The 24,468-nt window shown below is 38.3% G+C and overlaps 1 protein-coding gene across 1 annotated transcript in view; it reads right to left on the bottom strand.

Moving 5' to 3' along the window:
* Positions 1–24,468, bottom strand: part of GLIS3 (GLIS family zinc finger 3) — a 615,191-nt gene that overhangs the window by 562,289 nt on the left and 28,434 nt on the right. Inside the window, exon 2 of the mRNA XM_077249138.1 lies at positions 16,778–17,237. Coding sequence (XP_077105253.1) covers positions 16,778–17,144 — 367 coding nt within the window. The 5' untranslated portion in view covers positions 17,145–17,237. The remainder of the gene's footprint in view (positions 1–16,777; positions 17,238–24,468) is intronic.

The raw sequence follows: 24,468 nt of genomic DNA on the forward strand, positions 1-24,468 counted from the left end.
GCAACCAATCTCTTGTGGAACTAAAGGTACCTTCACACGAAACGACATCGCTAGCGATCCGTGACGTTGCAGCGTCCTCGCTAGCGATATCGTTTCGTTTGACACGCAGCAGCGATCAGGATCCTGCTGTGATGTCGCTGGTCGCTGAATAAAGTCCAGAACTTTATTTGGTCGTCCGATCGCTGTGTATCGTTGTGTTTGAAAGCAAAAGCAACGATACCAGCAATGTTTTACACTGGTAACCAGGGTAAACATCGGGTTACCAAGCGCAGGGCCGCGCTTAGTAACCCGATGTTTACCCTGGTTACCAGCGTAAAAGTAAAAAAAACAAACAGTACATACTCACCTGCGCGTCCCCCAGCCTCTGCTTCCTGACACTTACTGAGCGCCGGCCCTAAAGTGAAAGTGAAAGCACAGCGGTGACGTCACCGCTGTGCTGTTAGGGCCGGAGCTCAGTCAGTGTCAGGAAGCAGACGCTGGGGGACGCGCAGGTGAGCATGTACTGTTTGTTTTTTTTACTTTTACGCTGGTAACCAGGGTAAACATCGGGTTACTAAGCGCGGCCCTGCGCTTAGCAACCCGATGTTTACCCTGGTTACCCGGGGGCCTCGGCATCGTTGGTCGCTGGAGAGCGGTCTGTGTGACAGCTCTCCAGCGATCAAACAGCGACGCTGCAGCGATCGGCATCGTTGTCGCTATCGCTGCAGCGTCGCTTCGTGTGAAGGTACCTTAAGGATTGCTCATGTCCACATCTAACATGCCAGATATCAGTAGAGATGTCCCCGTATACATTACATCTCATCTAAATCTGTCTTGTCTAATTTTTAGCCACATAGAAAAAAAATTACTTCTTTATTTAGCATTACCAACTTCAAAATACCTTTATAAGATATCTTCTAAATAATCCCATTATTTCCATAGCATTCCCTACTGCTATCAATCTTCACAGAAAGAGTTAAATGATAATAATTACCCTTGACAAACGTTCACAGTTTATTTTCCTTGGAACTAAACTTGAAGTTCTTTATTTACCAATGCGGCTAAAAGTACAATGCATTAATTTGATGTACAGTGCCGCTAATTAATGTACACTGCATGCAGCCAAGACCTGGAACTAAAGTAAACATTGTTTCCCACCTTTTTGGCTGTAGTGAATGAAAACTGCTGCAGCATGAGCTGGAGTCAAGCCAAAAGTGTTTAACAAATTCATTTTTTTCTGTGCCACGACTTGATGTGTAATATTAATCTCTTCAGGGAGCGAACAATAGATGAGAGACAGCTGAACAGTTGACTTTACATTTTTCTAAGAAATAGACATGTAGACACAATGTGAGACACAATGTGATGAATGACGCTTTCTGTCGTCAATATGACTCTTTTAAAGACTTACCCATTCTTTGAAGTAACATCTGCAGTTTACATTTTTAGGTTTTTCTATATTTCCTACTTCATATATTATGAATATAGGATAAAATAGTTTGTTATACATTTTATCTTGTGAGTATACTTTAGTAACAATGCTGAAACTTGGCTACTTGCTAATACCAGTAATTACTACAGATATTGATCTGTAATGCCCAGCATATTCAATGAAAACTACAGATAAAAATGAAATTTGAGAGCCTTTAGTGGTTCATACCTTTTAATGGCTAATTGAAGAGATTTTTTTTTTTTACATGGAAAGATGATACCATGATAAGTAAAAAACAAATTCATTTGTAAAATATTCATATGGACCCCAGTGTCTAATAAGGGATTCAGTCAGGTTTCCCATTTTCATTAGATTACTACTGAGATGAATTAATACATATTTTAAAGTAATTTTGAAAGAAAATATGCATATTATTCTACTGACCATCTGTCAATACTAGAAACAAAACAACTATTTTCTATATGCTATATATCTAATATACAGCTGAAACCAGAAGTTTACATATACTATATAAAAAGACACATATGCATGTTTTTCTCAATATTTGACATTAAATCAGAATAAACCTTTCCCTTTTTAGTTCAATTAGAATTACCAGGAAAACTTAGGATTAGGATAACTGTGCTAAAAAGACAACGGACCTTTAAGAAACACTATTACATACCAAAATAGATTCATGCACAATTATAATTCACGTTTGATAACAAACTAGCATGTATCTTTTCTTCTTCAGACTCAGGCGATTTGTCAATTTATTCTATATAAAAGCCCTGTAATGAGCAAGGCCTGCTTTCTTACTTCTACTTCTCAATCTGTTTGCAATTTACACACAGATTATGGGCCGCTGGTCTAGATCATTTTCACACTATTTGTCTGGAGTAAGTATGTATTTTCTGCCGAACTCACATATTCTGACATTAGTCAGTAATGAAAATATATGCTCTTTGATCTTCTTCAACATCAAAGTGGCGATATGTCGGACATCATACTATCTTCACAGTTTTAACAAAGATCAGGAATGAGCAAATCCCACACAGAAAGAATCATGTTTTATGTAAACCATAAAAGGATTTGATGAGATAAATTATTTAGTGACATGACAAATTGTTAATGATAGTACGAAAAGTTCTTGAGCAACTTACGATTCAAATAATTATCTAACAAACCTACATATTACAAAAGTCAATTATACCAAGAAACCCATAAAAAAACAAAGGACTGTGTCTAAACCAAGATTCATATGGCATAATCTAAGATCTTCTTGAAAGACATGTTTTTCATTGAACTTACGGCCTATTTTGCCGTTATGGTGGCACATTCCATAGACTCTAATTGTTAAGTAATGCACAATCATTTACTGTATCTACCACTTCCTAATTTTAAATGGGTTGTACCAAGGCTAGAAGTTCCAAACATAGAATAGGGGACAACTTCCCAACCATTGGAAGTCCAACTGCTAGGACCTTCACCGATCTTGAGAATAGGGTTCTGAAGAGCCCTGTATGAATGGAGCGCACCTCCACTCCATTCATCCATAATGAGAGTGCCGAAGACTACTGCCGGCCTCATTGAGAATGAATAGAGAACAGGTGCGCATGCTTGACCTCTGCTTTATTCATAAAGGGCACTTTAGTTCCACCGTTCTCAGGTCCTCTAGCGATCGAGAAGTTATTGGTGGGCCTGTGGATAAATTTCAAACTTGTTACAAACCCTTTATAACAGATAAAAGCTGCCCAAATCTAAAAATATTAATTTGATGTTTCCAAGGGTAGATCCACCATTAACTAACTGGGTGAATAAGGGTTCACATGTTGTAAAAAGTAATGGTTAAAGTACAACATACGAATATGAGACTGTACATCACCAGTTAAAGCTGAGTATGGAATGAGGAAGGAATTTTCAGCAAATGGTTAAATTGATCCCTTTGTTTGATTCTCTTTGTATTACTATTACACTTTGAGAATTCAGAAAAGGTTGGACTTATCTTAATTTCCAGCTCTATTACTTGTAACCAGATAAGCTTGAGCAACTGTAGAATGTTAATTTTCCACACAAGTGCAACAGCACTGATTCTTAGCAAAAGGCTATGTTTCTATCACCAGTTCATACTTGGCATTGCCATAGGTTTTGAGTCTGGTTTCATCTCCATATTTTGGAAGTAAACATAACCCCAGCCCATGTCTATGGCAAAAATAAGCCAATGTATTTAATAAAGAATATTTCACAAACAGGAAACACCACTTTATTTTTACAAGTACAGTAAATATCATTAAGAGAGAAACAAGCAGTTATTTGTAAGATAAGAGCTCTTGTTAGAAAGGTTTAGCACGGGGGGGACGTGGTTTGCGGGGGACAAGAGTGGACGTGCTTTTGCATAGCTCCTGAAAATCCCCTATTTTCAGCTACCTAAAGCACACTTAATTGTGGAATACCTGGTCATAAAACCTGTGAGATTATGCCTGGACTGGGTTATAAGAAGAAAAAAGACCATTCATCCAAGAAAATTCCTTTATTGAAACAGAGGGACACTGTGAGGAGATCTAATGGAGGCCTGCTTTCTTCTGAGGTAAAGGTGAATAAGCCTTTACCTCATAATATGAATCCCTGCCAATACCTGACGGAGTTGGGGCTTCATGGTGCTCAGATCGCCCGTCGGTCATCAGCTGTAAAGCTCCCTGCACTTATCGAGGCTCCACTATCAGCTGACGGTGTCCTGAGGAGAAACTGGGTGACGTGAGAGATCCTGAAACAATGACGTAGCAGAAAAAAGAAAATGGTGACGCGGCTGAGATCCCGCCCTTTCAGAAGCTCTGATGCCAGCTGACAAGATGAGCCGAGGGATTGCAGTGTTTTCCGGGGCTGCGGCTCAACGGAGGGGGGAGGTAATTAAAGCGATGAAGATTCCCGCTCCTATCCAGACTCCGGTGCAGGCTGCCAGTTATAAGAAGAAGCGCAGAGGGACCACAGTGATCACTGCAGCCATGACGCAGCAAATAGGAACTGATGGTGAGTCACTGTCTTCAAAGCTGCATGGCCTCGCAGTGTTTACTCGGCTCTCCAGATCCCAGGGGGTCTGAGATATGATGCGCCAGTGTTTATACCAAGGGTTAATGGCAGTATAAGAGGATGGGCATTGAATGCAGAGAGGGAGGATGAGGGGAGTGTCTTACAGTTACAAAATCAGTCAGTGACACCCCTTCATGACCAGGCAGAACGTGAAGCCTTCAGAGAGCAAATATCATACAGCGACAATGAGAGGAAAACCTTCTCAAATGCATTAAACAAAATAAAGGAGAGTAAAGTCCAAAGAAATGGCCTTACTGATCAATCATCAGTAACAATGAGTAAAATACCATTAAAAGCAGAAAACTACTTCATCAGTCAACTAATATATTGAGAAGTAACACCATTAAAGGGCACATGTCTAATTTACAGTCAAATGAGGCCAAGCTTTTATCTGATGGGAAAGATGTGGGTTTGCATCTGAAATTTTTACCTGAAGAGAGTACCCCTTCTAAATCCACACATACTACTAGAGACTACAATCTGGGGGAAATTAAAGGGGAGTTTCCTAATGTAGCTCCTTATTCTGATAAATTTGTTAAGGAAACAACAAATATCTTCTCCACAGACAAATTTGTTTCTTCTCACAAAGATAAAGAAAACAATTCTGATCAATCAGATGAATCCGAGTCGACTCATCGGGACAGTTGGAGAATAGTCACTCTGAAGAGTTTTATAACGATACAGATTATACAGATTCTTTTGGTTATAGAGGTATCTATTTTTCTGATGACATGGTTCCCGATTACATTTTTTCTTCATGTTCATATTCTTCTTCAAAACATACAACCAGCTGTGAAAATTCTGAAATTTTTGAAAAATGTAAACAAAAAGCTAAATCAGTCAAACTAAATCAGAGACAATTACAAGGGCAATGTAATTACAATAATTCATTGATAAATGATATTCAAGCAACTGATGATAACCCAACAGAAAAATTTATGATCAACATATGTAAGGCCCTCCTAGTTTCAGTAGATAATTCAGGGAAAAATACTAATAATGACGATAACTCAAAAATATCGTCTGAAATCGAAATGGAGTCTGATGATTCTATACACTAAAACAAAGTCAAAGCTTTGGACAGTTTCATCAAAGAACACTTCAAAGATATGTTATAGCATATAGAGGATGTCTCTCTTTCAAAATCCTATGGCGCTTTTGATGGCTCCTTATGTAACTGAAACAGAATTGTCTCCTCATTCAAAATTCAAGAGTCCTCATATCCTACTAAAGATCAGAACATTACTACAACCTCAGATTTATTGAAAAACATTCAAAAAGATATTACTTCCTTCAGAAAAAGTCTATCTACTCTTGAAGACTTTAAACGGAAAAACAATGTAAAGATCAGAGGGATTCCAAAAACGGTCCAGTCTTTCCAGTTAAGGGATTACATCTCTTCCTTAGTTTCTCATTTAATTCCTAACGCCCATGGGAAAAACTTAACTGAGAAGGTCTTTAGAATTCTCAGGCCATCTACTCTTCCATCTGATGTTGCTACTGATGTTATCGTCTCTTTTTACCCCAGCTGGGTCAGAAATACACTACTCGGTATTTCAAAAGAGCGAAGATTCCTCTCTTCTCCGTTTGGTCATTTAACCTTTTTTAAAGACCTGTCTAAGGAAACCTTGCATAAACAGAAATTATTTCAATCCACTACTCGTGAGCTTCAAAAGGCCAGAATACCTTACAATTGGACTCAGTTCTCTACGCTACAAATTAAATTTGCATCTAAATTGATTAATATTTCTTATCCAGCAGAGGGAGCTGATTTCCTGAAATGTGTCGGTATAAAATCCTCCATGGGTTCTCCCGGACTCCTTTCTATGTCCAAATCAAACTTTTATCCCAAGTGAAATAGTTCTACAATCAACATTTTACTGAAAATAGTAACTTTATTATCCAAAGGCCCGGAAAAGCAGTTTTCCACTTATTCCTCAATTGTAGCTTGTAAGTGAACTGTACTTTGCCCCCCCAAAGTCCTAGGGTCACCGTAGGTGATTCCAGACAGGACAGCCCTTATATACATCATACATCATACTTACTTTTTTGTTATTAAGAAGCGACAGCTGTATTAGGTTTAATATTGAGCTACATTTAATCTGTTTGAGTAGGCTACAGTCTTTTTCTGTTTGAGTAAGCTACAGTAGTATATATATGTATGCCTGTCTTTTCTTTTCCTTTTGTCCCATCCACCCTGTTTTCCCTTACCCTTTACCCTTCACCTCTATTAAATTTATGAAATCAATAAAAATTATTTGAAAAAGAAAGGTTTAGCACCGAAAAGGGTTCAGACATAATATCAGCAGTGCAGGCACACAATGCATGTTAGATGTGTAAACCACCTACAATTAATACATAGTAACATAGTAACATAGTTAGCAAGGCCATTTGTCCATCCAGTTCTGCCTATATTCCATCAGAATAAATCCCCAGATCTACGTCCTTCTAAAGAACCTAATAACTGTAAGATACAATATTGTTACGAAGACATCCAGGCCTCTCTTGAACCCCTTGACTGAGTTTGCCATCACCACCTCCTCAGGCAAGGAATTCCAGATTTTCACTGCCCTAACAGTAAAGAATCCTCTTCTATGTTGGTGGAAAAACCTTCTCTCCTCCTGACGCAGAGAATGCACCCTTGTGACCATCACCTTCCTTGGTTTAAACAGATCCTCGGAGAGATATTTGAGAGATATTTGTATTGTAACCTCATATACTTATACATCATTATTAGATCACCCCTCAGTCATCTTTTTCTAGACTAAATAATCTTAATTTTGCTTATCTCTCTGGGTATTGTAGTTCCTCCATCCCCTTTATTAATTTTGTTGCCCTCCTTTGTACTCGCTCTAGTTCCATTATATCCTTCCTGAGCACCGGTGCCAAAAACTGTACACAGTACTCCATGTGCGGTCTAACCAAGGATTTGTACAGAGGCAGTATAATGCTCTCATGTGTATCCAGACCCCATGATCCTGTTTGCCTTGGCAGCCGTTGTCTGCCACTGGCTGCTCCAGATAAGTTTATCGTTAACTAGGATCCCCAAGTCCTTCTCCATATCAGATTTACCCAGTGGTTTCCCCTTCAGTGTGTAATGGTGATATTGATTCCTTCTTCCCATGTGTATAACCTTACATTTATCATTGTTAAACCACATCTGCCACCTTTCGGCCCAAGTTTCCAACTTATCCAGATCCATCTGTAGCAGAATACTATCTTCTCTTGTATTAACTGCTTTGCATAGTTTTGTATCGTCTGCAAATATTGATATTTTACTGTGTAAACCTTCTACCAAATCCTTAATAAATATGTTGAAAAGAATAGTTTTTTAGAGCTTCAATGGTGCCATCCTGCTTTAGGTAGTTTAAATGCTTTCTTTTTACTGTTAATTGCCCCTCTTACTTCTTTGTTTAGCCACAATGGGTCTTTCCTATTTCTTGTCCTTGTATTCCCACATGGTATAAACCGCTTACAGGGCCTATTTAGGATTTTCTTAAACATTTCCCATTTATTATCTGTATTCTAATTTCTGAGGACATTGTCCCAGTCAACCAGATTAAGGGCATGTCTAAGCTAGTCAAACTTTACCTTCCTAAATTTCAGTGTTTTTGTGACTCCCTGACAAGTCCCCTTAGCGAAAGACAAGTGAAACTGTACAATATTGTGGTCAGTATTTCCTAGATGCATCCTTATGCACCTTTAATATACATTCATTTTCACTGTCCCATATTCTTTTTATGTATTTGTCATCATACACTATTTGCACAGCACATTGTTACCTCTTAACACATCCGTTTTTTAATATCAGTTCCCTTATATGTAGTTCCTTTGCTGAGTCTCTTGCCTGCTGAGTGCGCATGGGCGCCGGTGCTCCATCGCCGGGCAACACTGTCGGCGTCTTTGATGGGGTGGGCTCGCGTCTCTGTTCCTGCTCACTCGTCATGTGTGGGCATGTCCAGATGGTGCGGGCCTCCTCCCCCTGTGACGCCTTCGCTGTTGCCGGGTTTTGGTTTGCGGACCAACTGCGCATGCGCCACCATGACGCAGGCTTCTTATTATTATAACACAAGCACCTTGATTGGCTCCTTATTTTGCAGTTGGGCTCAGGATGTGAATTGACTGCGCATGCGCCGCCATATTGCGGGATTCCAGAACAAGCACTTTGATTGGCTTATCCCCCTCATAAATAGTCCATCTATTCCCATGATGCCATACCCCCGGAAGGCACTACGCCAAAACACGTGTTGGGGCAGGTGGCAGGGCGGCCCTCCAGGTAACTACACTGATAGCCCACACTACTCTTTTTGTACTTAATGTTGCTCCGCACTCACTTTGAGCTATTATCATGACAGCCTTTTTTTTTTATATATTTGCACTTTGTGCTAATACACTACTAAATAATCTTGTCATGACATGGTGTCATTGGTGTTACTATTATCATATATATTTGTACAATGCACTTGCACTTTTGGAGCTAATTGTGTGATTATTTCCTTATATTGTTGGGACATTATATACCTGTTGGGCACTGTGTTGCCGTTTTCTTGGCAAATCTTTGTCTTTCACGCTAACCTTATGTATAGAATTCTTGTGATTTTATCTTCTGACTAAATAAAGAAATTAGTTTTATATTGGTTCTTATAGTGCTGCGTTATTGTAGGATTTTCTTTATCCCTTTTGCACTGAACTAGTATTATATGTCCTTGCATCCGTGTTAAATCTACTTTGAGGTGCCTGTGTGGTCTGGTACATATGCTTTGACTATTTCCTAGATGCCTGACGACCTGCAGATTTGTTATTCTGTCAGGTCTATTAGATAGTATTAGGTCTAAAAGTGCTGCTACTCTGGCTGGATTCTGCACCAATTGTGAAAGATAAAATCAAGGCTGATATCAACTCCTGAGAAAGTTCTGCATATTCTTAGGCCTAATGCCCACTTGGCGAGACCAAAATCAACAACAAACTGGGTTTTGTCAAATGACAATGTTTTCTCTATGGGGGGAGAAGATCATGAAACATTTTTCCCTAAAAGTGGCTCAACAGTCTCAGTTTAACCATGTCTGCAATGTGACCAGATGTGGAGGAGTTATATCCAAATTTGCAGTTCTCTCTATAGAGCTCAATTTTCATTCCACTACCAGCTATCACTCTCTTGTATCTCCAGCTGCTTTCCAAACTGTGTGGACATTAGCACTGCCTGCATAATTGACCCAGCTGTAGTGCTTGATTGGTGGCACCAGTATGAGCCGACACAGATAATGGTGTAGCATGAAAGGAGCCACAGGGAGGTGCCGCGGTCACATGTGCCAGGGTATTCGGTAGCCAGGCAGGCAGTCTATATCAGGGATGTCACAGTGGTGATTGCCCAGCACCATGGCCCTGACCGGACAAATGAAAAGGGAATATTTACAGGGGTTAATAGTTTATGGTTGCATCATGATGCCAGCTGAGGTGTCTGGCCAGAGATAGCCAGCACTGGAAGTGGGGTCCCCAGCGGATAGATGGTATTGCAGCAAGATGGATCACTCCCCTCAGCAGGAGCATGTCCCTGGGGCAATGATGGGAGTTGTAGTGAGCAGTGCAGCAGAAAGAAGCAAGGAGGCAAAGGAATTTAGTCTTTACCTCTACTGATGATGGATGCAGGTTGAATCCAGGGGTACTGGTCAATAAGTACAAGCTCTGGCCGGTGTGGAAGCAGCTGGAGTCCATTCCACTAAGTGGGTAGGATAAGCCTTCTATTCTGTGCCTGTAGGTTTGGAGATTCAGCAGCTTACGAGCTGATTTGTACTCCCTGCTTGTGTCCTGTAGCAGCTACAGCCAGCATACATTGCGAGCCCCTTTGGATGCTGTACTCTCAGTTCCAGCTCTGAACTCTATATAATGTGGAGCTTCTGGTGCTGCAGGGGTGGACAGAGGACTTGCAGTTCCCCTGTCTCCAGATTCTGCTCCCGGGATTTGCAATCCCTGATAGCCTAGGGCTCTGGTGCCCTGTTCTCTTTATAATCCTAGGGTGAGCTTTCTATAGCTCCAAACCCTGGAAACTCCATGTGCTTTCTCTTCTCTACCTCACACTACACTGCACTACTCTGCTCTCTCTTACTCCTCCCCCCAGCCGGATGAGGCAGTCACCCTCCAAACTAGGGTCTTGTGCTCCCCCTTCTGGTCAGGGATCAGACTTATGTGTGGATGTGTGGTTTACCTAGTGTAGGGATCTCCATTTACTTCCAGACATGATACCACCACTGGTTAGGGAGGCGATGCCATTGTGGCAGCCGGACTGCAGGGGCACCACAGAGGCAAATTTTCAAAAGATAAAAAAAAGAAAGTAGCAGTGTCATCACTAATGGAAAAGATCTCAGATCTCCGTACAAGCGCCACTTTTGAACTGTGCCGGATACAACATGACGTCAATACAGTTACATCCATAAGCTGCCTTCACCACCACTCTCTGTCCTGTAGGCTGCAGATTGATTCTTGTAAGCCTACAGCCTAGGTGACACAATGACATCACTGAGCTGCACCGTTCATGTAGCCATGCTGAGCGTGCAGAGAAGAAGACTTGGAATAGGTGAGTATAAACTTATTTGTGGGGGTGGCACAAAGTTTGTATTATTACATATGAAGGAGGCATTATTAGCATTATTAGTTTTTAGGGGGATAAATACTTTCTACGGTGGGGTTAATTTTAAGATGACACTGAGGGGGTATTATTACCGGTTTAGGGTGCGCAATACTTGTCAACTCACATTACGCGACTAAGCATAGACGAACGACTTTAAAAACATAACAAGACTTCACAAGTTTACTAAGCTGTATGGTGCCAAGGAAATTTGGCATTCTATGAGGAGCTAAAAAGGTTAGATACATAAAAGTCCTTCCACACCCAAAAGCCCATGTAAACACGAAATCAATGACACAACAATGGTGAACATCTTTACTATCGATCTTTAATAGCTATCTAGCAAGTCCACTAAAATATAACCTAAATAACTAAAATTATTACATTTTTATGTTTTCATGAAACTCAGGTAAAAATGGAAAGAGACACCAAACGGTAAAATGTTCATAAACTGACACACAAAATACTGAATACATGAATGATATGATGGACAAATCGAGAGAAGATGTAGGTGGTTAATTACATTTTGCTATAAGTATTACAATATAATAATAGACTGCGAAGCGTGAGATCTTAGGAAGATACAGCTACTATACATAATCATCTCACATAATACAAAATTCACTCTTTTTTAATAATGGCTTAGCTTTGAATGATGGATATTTAAATTTTTACATATCTCGAAAGAGACAGTGACAGATCCACATTCCAGTAGAAGAAGCTCTCATTTGTGATTTACTCCATCCATATAATGGATAGCCACCGAAACAGCAAAATTGAGTTTTTGTTGACAATTTTTTTACACAATTTGAATTCTGATTAATTTTATTCTCAAAACATATTTGGATAATGAGATAGGTGATACTAGCTGGACTAATAGTTACCAAGTAACAAGCATTGACGGGCTCTGTACCATTAAGAATCCTGAAACCCATTGCATAGTTATAATATTAACTGGAAATATTTTCTGTTAAGCCAGTGTACAGATTGATTAATTATTGGTTAATATATACTAAGTGAAAATGCCTTGTGGTCACACGAGCAGTTTCCTCCTGCTTCGGCCAATGAAGTACGAGGGTCCCCATGGTGACCAGCCTGTTTACAGTGAAGTGTCTTTGTCTCTGGATTACGGAGCAATGATGTCATTTGCCTAATTATATGTTATCCAGACAACAAACTCTGCAAGCTAACAGGAATAATAACACGAAAATACCATAAAAGCAGAACACTGTCAATATTGGACAAACACCAAGACCAAAGGCATGCTTTACATTTGTAAGGAACTGACATGGAAAACAATTAAACACAAATTAGAACAATCAAATGCTCATGTGTTTGGTGTGGAGCTTGTTTTACACCCATATTGTTCTTGTTTGTTCTTCTATTTGCCTGTTATTTTAGTTGAGCGTTTCAGGTTATTATTGGCAAAAGAAGCAACATCACTCCATATTACTGCACAAATAAAGTAAAACTTCTAATCTCCAGAAATGTCCCTGAAGACCCTTTCTTATCATCCTGGAGCATTATTTTGGGGTACTATAACTGCCTGTTTTGTTCTGATGGACAGAAATGGAAAATGTATTTTTGTTGTCAGCGCTTAAAGGGAACCTGTCAGCCGATTGCACGATTGCAGCCAGGTATGTTTTTCTCTGAAATTCTCCAGCGTTTCTGAGAAAACAGTTTGAAAAGCTGGCGAAAGACTATAGCGAGAGATGAGACAAGTATGGCACCACTCCTGGCCCACTTCTCCCTGCACCGCTCTAGTTGATTGACAAGTTTATCCTATCTGTGTACATCGGCACAGACCTGTCAATCAAAAAGAGCAGTGCCAGGAGAAGCTTTTCCAACTATGTTGTCTCTGAAACGGCAGGAGCATTTCAGGGAAATACATATCTGACTACAATTATGTAGCCAGGCTAAGGCTTCATGCTGGACATGGCTTGACGAACATGAACTGAAAGTTTCCCTTTAAAGAGCACCTGTCACTTGCCATAAACATATTGTTTCTTTTACCTGCAGTGAATGCCACTATTCTGCTGAACCTGATATTATTTATTTTTTTACTTCTGAAATTCTTTGTTCCTGAGATGTAGCCCTATCTTCCCTGTATGAAATCTAGTCTGCTTAGCTAAGTGAGCTTGATCTCCACCTCCAGACATCTGGATGGCCATGCCCATTTGGGTAAAAAAGACTAGATTTTTAAACAGGAAAGAGAAAGCAATATCCCAGGAATGGAGAGGCGCAGAAGCAAAAAATGAATTATGACAGATTCAGGAGAACAGTTACATCATGAAGAAATACATATTCTCATATTTATGACAAGAGACAATTATCCTTTAATGAGCGCCTTGGACACAGCGCAATAGATGACAATGTTCCTTATTATATTAAGTTCTGTCCACATCTATACTGGAGGCCCTGCATAATGTACAGTCACAGATCCTGATTATAACAATACAGTATATCATTTACTGGACCCAGGGTTGGACTGGCCCACCAGAGAACCGGAGAATCCTCCGGTGGGTCCTGGCTTCTCCTTCAGGAGAGTTCATAGTGCCAACCTTGCATTTGCTATGCGGCTCTTCATTGGGGGAGAAAGGTGGGCTCTCAGAATCAAATCCTCCGGTGGGCCTAATGTTCTTCAGTCTGACACTGACTGGACCTCTTGCTGAAGTTTTGATAAAATCGCTGTTTTATCGGCCGCAGGTCTACCAGGTCTCTAAATGCTGAGCTCTGTATACCCTGCCCACACCACTGATTGGCAGATTTTTGTGCACACTGTGCATAGGCAGAAAACTGTCGAACAGTAGTGGGGGCGGGGTTATACAGAGCTCATGAATATTATTGCCTATCGGGCAGCAGCTTTAATAGTCTTCTACTTGCTAGAATCAGGTTCTCTGTCTCTATGTTATGCTGTTCTCAGAGTAAGTAACAAAAACTTGATGACAGATTCTCTTTTAATGTATGATGAAAGCATCTTTCAACTGTCTCTTTCATAATGTTTGAATCAACCATGTAGTAAAAGTATGTAGACACCAGCATAATACATGTCGGAAAACTCCTACGTTTTGCTTCAGAACCTGGGAAAAATTTGAACCGAAGGTTTGCATTTAAGTTGCAGTTTAATAGTTTACACTGTCACGAGTCAACACAAAGATTAGTCCCGACCTACAGATTTTCTTTTTTTTTTTTTGCTTTTCCAATTGAAATGAATTGTGGTGAATTCTAGACATGACACAGCACCTACTTTATTAGAAGGACATGGTATAACGTATGCACAATCTGGGGTCTTCCTTAGTGGACATGTCTTGTATTATTAATTTATGCCTTTCTATTATGCCTGGGGCATTTTCACTAAAATGTTAGCCTAGACACGAAATACAGCTCCTTCACCATTTCTTTCTCTATGTAAAAGATGAGTAACTTGAAGTTTCCAGAATTTTCCAAAATTCTTCTCCGGTGGGATTATCTTGGCCATGAAGTACACATTGGCTGCTTGACTTATTTCCTAAGGCATTTTTACATTTCTAGCTTCGCTGTTGTATTTGATAAAAGAGCAAACAATCTGGCCTACATCAAATCCTGATGTCTGCATGTTTCTACAGAGTTTACAATTGCTTTATTCTGTGGCGCTCATTGTTTATGACACAGCTATGAAGGTTATGCAAACTGAAGAGGTTATAACTTATTATATTGAATGGTTCTAATAAACTTTACTTCATTACATAGTTCCATAAATCTGTAGCGAATATGAATTTGCAAAACTTTGTAAGATATCTTATTAGACAACACTATTTACCTACAAATATAGGGTTAATATTGTTATAAAGGTGCCTGGCCACTATACTGAAAGTGCGGCTCCCCGGGGAGCCACCCGAAGAGCCCATGCACAGCATCAATACACTGCTGAGGCAGCTGTCAGTCACAGTACCGGGGATTGCTAACAGCCGCCACTCTCAGGGTTGTGAGAGCTGATTGAAGCCGAACCGGCTCTCCTGTATGACTTAAAAAGGTATTCTCATCTCTAGGATCCAATCCCAATATATAGGAGGAATGATATTAATATTAGCAATACCTCTAATTAGCAATGTAGCGTAGTTCTTCTGATTTGCTATGTTGCTTAAACAATGTGCTATGCATTGCAATAGCTTAAGTATAAATAGTTACGACCACTAATAACTATGTAACTGTCACTACATGAGTGGTTGTAACCATGTATACCTAAGCTACTGCAATGCCTGCACATGGGGTATGCGACACAGCAAATAAAAAAAACTATACTACATTTCTAATTGGAGATATTTGCTAATATTATTATTATTACACCTACTACATATTGGGATATGATCTTGGAGATGAGAATACCCCTTTAAAGCTGGCGGCTCCCCAGAGAAATAAAATTAATTTTCTCCTGTGTGTGCTACTTTCAGTACAGTAACCAAGCACCTTCATAATGCTATTAACCTGCAGATTAACTCTATATCTGCAAGTTGATAGCATTATATGACATGACAGGTTCCATTTAATTATTTTATCTTTTTTACCATTAAGCAGCGGCAGGGTGCCCTTCTGCTTCATGGACACTCTGTAAATGTAAGTGGGAGCCTGTCACATTGGCAAGCATTATTAGGTTCATAAATATGATATGGTATATTTGCAGGTTAATAGCATTAGGAAGATGGCCTGCCGCCATACTGAAAAAATTAACTTTACTCCTCCTGGGGTGCTACCCACATTCATTTATACAGGCACTGCGGACCGGCTACAGTCACTGCTCACAGTATTGTCAGTCAAAATTCAGGGGCCTTCTTACAGTTAATTATAGTGCTGTACAAAATTAATACAACAGAAAAAGTGACAATGAAGTGTTGTAGTGTAAAAAAAAAACACCATACCACGAAAAAGAATATAGGAGAATATATAATATAGTACCAACCATCCAGCCATTAGATCTACTAAATGCCAGTCACAATTGGCCTCCCTTGCCTCCAATACGAGGATTAGTGGCAAAAAAGATGGAGGCATTGTGGAATATATGGCACATCACTCAACTCAGTCACAGCAGGATGATGGGACCTCTAACAGTGACACCATCAGTTTGAGTCAGTGTTTGGCACAGAATGCTCTCTGCCTTATCACAAATCCCTCAGAAGGATACATTTGTAATTTTTTTTACTTTTTAAGAGCATAAAAGTCTGTCACCGCGCCAACTTATTAAATGAGCTGGCAAGTCTTAGCATACCGCAATTTAATAAATTAAAGAATAATTTTTGTTATAGCTGGAATGCCAATCTTTACCAACCAAATTTTCACAATACAATTCCTGTAGGAATCCATACATGTTTAAATTAAAGATATTTTGGCAATTACAACCTATATCACTGATTTGCAGTTAACGGCTCATTTGTGACAAATTTATGCCGAAAATGACTTGATTTTACATGAAAATGTTTGGCTGCCTATGATTCTTACTGAAGATGGAGCAGAAGCACTGAAGTTCAATACTGCACTACAAGAGAGTAAAACATCAACACTCCTCGATTCATCAAAGACAGTTAAATGAACGATGACTAGATACGTTTTGGTACTGTGCAGTATATTGCAGGAAGACCCTGCTAATTCGCTGAAACAACCATCACACAATAAAGGCTACTAACCTTTCACACAGTTTGCTGGAAAGGGAGAACCAAATTCTTGTTGCTTTGGCTTGAATGAAGGGGAAGGTTGCAGATTAGGTGGTTGTGGTACTTGGAATATAGGTTTCCCATTTGTTATAACTTGTCTCCTTGGACTTAAAACCGGTAAGTGGATTGTGCTCTCACCACTCTGAGGGGCTACTCCACCTCCAAGAGGCATCTTTAAGTATATGTTCCCATTAGCAGGACTCGGTGTGGCGCTATTAGAAGATGGACATGGAGTTCCTGTATGCACTCTAATTGGAGGAATCTGCTGTCCGCTAATCATCCCAGGTCCCTGTGGGGTGCTAGTTGCTCTATGGTTCATATTGCAAGTCCTTCCATTCATTGTGCTGGAGCACAGATTCTAATTTTTCTGATCTAGGAGAGACTTCCAAATCATTGCTGTGTTTCTCCTTGGCATTCAATATACAAAAAATATCTGGAGAGAAAAAAAAGAAACAGAAAGCATTAGCATATTTTTTTCCCCAAATGCACAGATATTTCAGAAGGCCCCCTTAGGAGTATAAAAGGTTCAGCCCTATAACCAAGCAAAAGCCAAGGAAAATAGACTTATTGTTTTCCCCAGGGGAGCCAGTAGCCCACCAGAACTTTGTTAGTTCTGCCCTTGAAGAACTTTAGGTAACATCCCCTTTAAAGTGAATCTATCACCAGATTTCACAATACAAACTGCATATATTATTATATAGGTCTCTTAAACGTGATGAGGCTGGTATACTTTCTTCAATAATTCAAGTCAAAATTGCTACATAATTCTGATTATAAACAAAGCATTTTATGAGTCCAGCTAAAGAGTGAGAGCGGTCATGAGTGCACACATCTGCTTTTCCAGGTTGACTGCTGTAGATGAATTAAGCAGTGTGAGATCCCAGCAGCAGCAGCAGTGATCAATCAGGATAGGTAAGTGAAGATTGACGGGATTCTCTACAATTAGGACAACTTCTTCTTAAATTCTATATTTTTCATTGTAAAATAAAAACACTATATACTCTCCTCCCGTTCCGGTGCCACTCCAGTGATATCCACAATGGGTCTCCTGAGGCTCTCGTTACATTGTCAGGCCATGTGAGCCCTGCAGCCAGTCAGTGGTTCCTAAAGCCCTGCTGCACTCTCACTTCCTTTACACGTCCAAGGTTCATGTCTCCGGAGACTTGAGATGATGTTGCTGGAATGACGCCGATATGGGAGGAAAGTATATGGTGTTTTTATTTTACATTGGGGAATATATTATTTAAGAAGGGGTTCTCCAAGCAGTGAGCAAGCCCTTAAGGTTTAAACTTTTACAGGAGTTTTTACCACCATTCTTACTCAGATTTTCAACAGTTCTAAAAGTTCTTTTTAATAATGTATATACCGTGTATTGTGAAATTAGGTGACAGAGCTACTTTAGTGAAACTACTGTCACCTGTATGTCTTGGAAATGTAGCAATTATTAAGCAAGGTAATGCAAAAACATCTAAGGATTACTCAATAACTTATGTTTCCAGCTACGTTCCATGGAAATATTCTTAGTATTGCATACAGTAATTGAACATTTCAATTTCCCTACACAGCACACATCACTGAAGTACAACAATATAAACAGTAGGTACAGCATGAATACAATAAAAAATATTATAGTATAGAAATACCCTTTGAAAACGGAAACAATTTCATTAAACAAGGAATGTAAGACTTCTGGAAAAACATGCCATGCATAGCTTTCCTTTCCTAGCTGACTCTTATTGACTTGTTGCCTTACAATGAATACAATCTTACCTATTGCAAGTAATTTATGAAATGCCAATTATATGCATGGCTTTCTATTCAACCAAATTGGGTCCCACATTTTATGCAGATAAGAATAAAAATCATAAATCAAGTTTATGACAAACTCAAAGGGGCACATATATAGCATGGGATGTCTGGTATCACGATACGTCCCTGCCTGGAATTTTGTGCAACTAAGTATTATGAAACATACTTGTCAATGTGTCGATAACTGATGGACAATACAAAATATCATTAGGTTGCTGTACATTGCAAGCCATGTCCCCTTCTACATTCAAAAAATGTAAAGTTTCATTTAGCCAGGGACTGCATTTGACTATTTCTGCCTGAATGTACATTTCAGTATAAGTGCCACTGCCACCATTGGGTCCAGGGATCGGATGACTAGACCGAGCTGGCAGTTGTCACTTGTCTGGGCTGTATTTCCCTGTAACTGGGGCTTTTTTGGAAGCCACAGTTAAAAGGAAATGCGAAATATAAAAAAAACAATCAATGGAACAATGAAATACCCTTTTTCTAAAATTTACGTTGACACATATAAATAATAAAGGAGGAAGTGCAAAAAATCTAAATCAAACAATCCCCTCCCTTGACAATCAAATGTGAAGTCCAACCCGTAACTCTACCTAGTATAATGCTATAGATCAAAATAATCTGTGGATAATTATTTTTTTTATTTCAAATAATAAAAGGCCAAAAATAAATAAGGTTTCATGTTTCACACTAAAAAAGCAACAAAAACATAAAAAAGTTTTTAAAAAAATGCTATGGCCATTTGATGAATAATGTGAAAATCTCAAAAAATGTTCCAATAAAAAGACCCAAAATAATGTGGCAATTAAGTTTTAGATGAATAAATCTAAGTCATTATGGACCTAAAGAATATATAAAACAATTATAGTAATCAATAATAATAATGCCTAGATTGTTTTTCAATTTCTGTCATCTTTGCTTAGTACTACTGCATTGATCTGATATTCCACACTGCAGTAATTGTTTTTTCAGAGCAGAAAAACATAATTTAAGCATCAATAGCTTAAAATGGAAAAATTAACAATTACAATAATAATGTAGCGTATCTATACCCACCCAGGAGAGAACACAGCGGTCGCAAAAGAAAATCACATCATTTCGCTGATGTTTTGTCAGATTTTGACCTACTGATGATTTTCTGCTTTTTTTTATGGCTCGTAAGGTACCCATCTTTTGTAATGCCGGTTGATACATATGTGCATGTGTAGCAGTCTATCCAACATGGCTTCTAAGCCCTTTACTATTGTATTATACTCCACATGCACACATCATAGGATTTATCTATGTCTGCAACTTGATTGAAAACCTCAAGACTTTATCCACCAACCTAAAGGTATTTCCATATGCCTGCTATTTCATTGGTCCCTTTTTATCATGATTTTGATTTTATCTTTTACACAATAAAATTTCCTTGAGTTTTTATTTTTTGTTTGCTGTTTTTCCATTGCTATGATATTGCAATTGCCTTGTAGGAGTTAAAAAACTTTCCATCATTATTTCATAATTGTGTTGAGCCAAAAATCATCTTTTAATTTGAACAGAAAACAAAAATTTTTAGTCTCCTTAAATAAATAATAATTATGGCTTAAATGAATTAAAGGTGTTTTTTAATGTTTCAGCTGTGATTGATGATTGACATAACCATGCAGTCATTTAGACATAAGAAGAAAAAAACATCTGTATCTGACATCAGCCTGTCAAACCGTGTTTATATAGGGCTCCAAAAGAAATCAGAAAGTACTGGTTTTAAGATCTGAGCTAAACATTTCCCTACATTTGCAGTACCAAGAGGCAATTTAAAGATACCCTATTTTCCAAAGTTCATTGGTATTATTTTACTCCATATTTTTAAACATTTACTGACATTTTATGGTTCAGTTTCATAATGGGCTAAAGAATGTCTTTTAAATACACAAATAGTATGTACATAGTGGATGATCATTTTGTCTGGCTGTCCTGTTCCTAGGATGCCATACTGTTATTGGGTAATCGGTGGGTTTTGTTTGTTCATGTTAGGTCTCATTCAGATGTCAGTTTTTCACTTTTGTATTCTATCCATTTTTTTCATGGATTGAACACTCATTAAAGTCTACGGTGCTATTAACCCGTCATAGTTTTTTTAGTTTAAAAAAATGCCCGTTTTTGACCAGTTTAATAAACTCGCAAAAGATACTTGGCACTCATATAATGCGTTCAAACAGGAATATTTTATTGAATATGGAATATCCAGAAAAGAAAAAAGATGTTTCGGTCAATACAAGACCTTCATCAGTCTTCCAAGAAAAAAATGTAAATAAATATAAACTAATAAGAAAACAGAATGGAACGTCATATGTATACATCATAAAGTGAAAATCCTACCTAATATCATGTAATCTTATGCTCAAATTCTCAGACTGGGCAACAGAAAGGAAACACACAAAAAAAAAAAATAAAGGAAAGCCAAACATAAAAAATGGGAAAAATTAAATAAAAAAAATATAAAGAAAAAGAAAAAAAAGAAAAACAAAACAAAAAAAGGGTCACCAAGGGATTCCAGGTATGTATGTTGACCCATGCCTAATTTTGGCTTACAAATACTGATGTGATAGTCACACTCACTTTGATATTCAATTAGGGTATGCAAAGGATCAAAGGACGATAAACCCTCATTTATCTGCCGTTCTTCAAATTAAATTTTAGGCTTGGCAGTCTCTTCAACCACTTCAGTAATAATCCTGTAATTATACCTCTTTATTTTTATGTTGGTATAGATGTATGAATCCTTGTTCTTTACTGGAAACATTTGTGTTACATGTAAAAAAATTTTTTTAAAAAACACACTTCAAAGCACATTTCAGTATGTAAATTAGAGTCAATAATTCAGAACTTGCATACATATATTAAAAGTCTTTAAAAGCATTTCCTTTCTGGAAGACCCAATAATAATTTCACTGGCCGCCATTTATTGCTCAATTTCTCCTATGTTAGCTTTGAGAATAAATTGAACTAAAGAGGAAACCCCTTAAACACACATCTAATAGCCTTAACACTACAATTTAATTAATTTAATAGTAGGGTGAAGTCACTGCAGAAATAGCCTGTCAAGGTATAAGGATACGAGATATACAAAAGCAGTTTACATACACTATATATATAAAGACACATATGCATGTTTTTCTCAATATCTGACATGAAATCAGAGAAAACTTTTCCAGTTTTAGGTCAATTAGAATTACCATAATTATTGTTTGCCAAATGCTGGAATAATGAGAGAGAAAGTTTTAATGCATTTTTATTACTTACTGCAAAGTCAAAGGTTTACATAAAATAGGATTACTATGCCTCTAAACAATTCTGGACTGCCCATATGATAATGTCATGTGTTTGGAAGCTTCTGTTTTTTGGCAACATCTGAGTTAATTAGAGACACACCTGTGGATGTATTTTAATGCACACCTGAAACGCACTACTTCCTTGTGTAGCATCATGGGAAAGTCAAGAAATCAGCCAAGATATCATGAAGAAAATTGTGGACTTGCACAAGTATGGCTCATACAATTTCAAGATACCGGAAGGTGCCTTGTTCATCTGTACAATTATACACAAGAACAAACAACATGGAAATGTCCAGCTATTATACTGATCAGGAAGGAGATGGGTTCTGTGTCCCAGAGATGAATGTGCTTTGGTCCGACATGTGCATATCAATCCAAGGACAAAAGCAAAATACTTTGTGAAGATGATGGCAGAAGCTGGTAAGATTGTGTCAACATCCACAGTGAAATGAGTACTGTATCAACATGGGCTGAAAGGCCACTCTGCCAGGAAGCCATTACACCAAAAGAAACATAAAAAGCCAGATTAATGTCTGCAAACTCACACAGGAACAAAGACCTTAATTTTTGGAGACATGTCCTGCGGTCTGATGAATCTAAAATTTAACTTTTTGGGTATAATGACCATTGTTACATTTAGAGGAAAAAGGGAGAAGCTTGGAAGCCTAAGAACAACATCCCAACTGTGAAACACGGGGATGGCAGCATCATGTTGTGGGGATGTTTTTTCGGCTGGAGTGACTAGTGCACTTCACAAAATAGATGACATCATGAAAAAAGATTAGGTGGCAATACTGAAGCAACATCTCAAGACATCAACCAGGAAGTAAAAGCTAGGAAATGGGCCTTCCAAATGGACAATGACCCGAAGTACAGTGTACTGCCAAAATGGTAACAAAGTGGCATAAGGATAAGAAAGTCAATATTTTGGAGTGGCCATCACAAAGTCCTGATCTCAATTCTATTGAAAATTTATGGGCAAAGCTGAAAAGGCAGGTGCGAGCAAGGCGACCTACAAATCTGGATCAGTTATACCAGTTTTGTCTAGAGAAATTGGCCCAAATTCCAACCAACTATTGTGAGAAGCTTGTGGAAGGATATCCCAAACATTTGATCTAAGTCATTCAGTTTTAAGGGCAATAGTACCAAATACTAATGAAATGTATGTAAATTTTTGACTTTGCAGTAAGTAATAAAAATACCTTAAAAAATTTTGTTCTCATTATTCTGGCATTTGACAAACAATAATTATGGTAATCCTAATTGACCTATAACTGTAAAGGTTCATCCTGATTTCATGTCAGATATTGAGAAAAACATGCACATGTGTCTTTTTATACAGTATAGTATATGTAAACTTCTAGTTTCAACTGTATCTATATTTTACCTGAAACACCTATATTCTTTTCTACCACATGATCACCAGGACATAACACTAGAGTAATACTTCTTCTAGCACAATGCACTATAAACTTGCTAAAACTGAACTATAGCAGCTGCATTAAACAATTATCGCCTGACTACAACCCAAAATGGCTCACCTTAGGAATATTTGTGTTATTAAACATGACGTCATCTATTCCAACAAACCATGTCAATTAATGCTGTGTATGTTGAAGTTGAACAACTGGCATTAAGGTGTGCTAAGATCCTAAATAAAGCTCAGAAATCTCAGCAAACAGTTCTCTATAAATTGCCAACTTTATCATCCCATTTACTTGGCTCTAAGAACTTAATTAGAGATTGCCAAGTGTCACTAAGCATGGCAATATTAAGCACTCGAGAATGCTGTAGACTACAAAACATAGACCCACAAGGCAGTCTTGAAGATGTCCCAATTTTTTGTTTTATCTGGGGAGGAATAAAACTTTAGATATTAAAAAAAGCATCAATGACAATGTCCATAAGAACAATGCTGCTCTGAATATTTAATTCTAGATACAAATCCCTTAATTCAGACCCGACTTGACAAGAGCTAAGAACAACTTCTTGTAAATAGAAATAATGCTATTCCTGATGATCATTAAATGTCTTCTGAATTTATTTGGCAGCTTCTGATCAAGTGGGCACTGGTTGAAATGATCACTCCCATAGACACTGCTGCACAAAGAAGGGAGAAGATCCTGCGCCCTCTTCTTCATCTTATTTCCCTATTTCTCACTAACACTAGAGTAAGATATAAAATCACAAGAAAGAAAAACATCTTTTTCTTTCTTTCTCTATCACTCTATGCAGCTGCTCTCTTACCGCCCTCCCAGAACCTTCTCCATATACCTCCATGGGTAGCATCTGTAATCTGATCTCTCATTGAGATGATTAGTATTCATCACTGCTTCACTTAATGCAAATCTTTCCACTGAATCGGTAATATTTGAATTGAGGTAGATAGGAGAGGGAAGTCTGATAAGTGCAGAAAGAGGGATTTTTTCTGTAATCAGATATATTGCTAATAAAAAAATTAAATAAAACAAGTATATATGAGCCTTAAGGATTGGTTGATATGTTGCACTTGGTGCAAATCCTATGGATGTT

Source organism: Ranitomeya variabilis, chromosome 1 (genome assembly GCF_051348905.1).
Source record: "Ranitomeya variabilis isolate aRanVar5 chromosome 1, aRanVar5.hap1, whole genome shotgun sequence".
NCBI classification, from domain to species: domain Eukaryota; kingdom Metazoa; phylum Chordata; class Amphibia; order Anura; family Dendrobatidae; genus Ranitomeya; species Ranitomeya variabilis.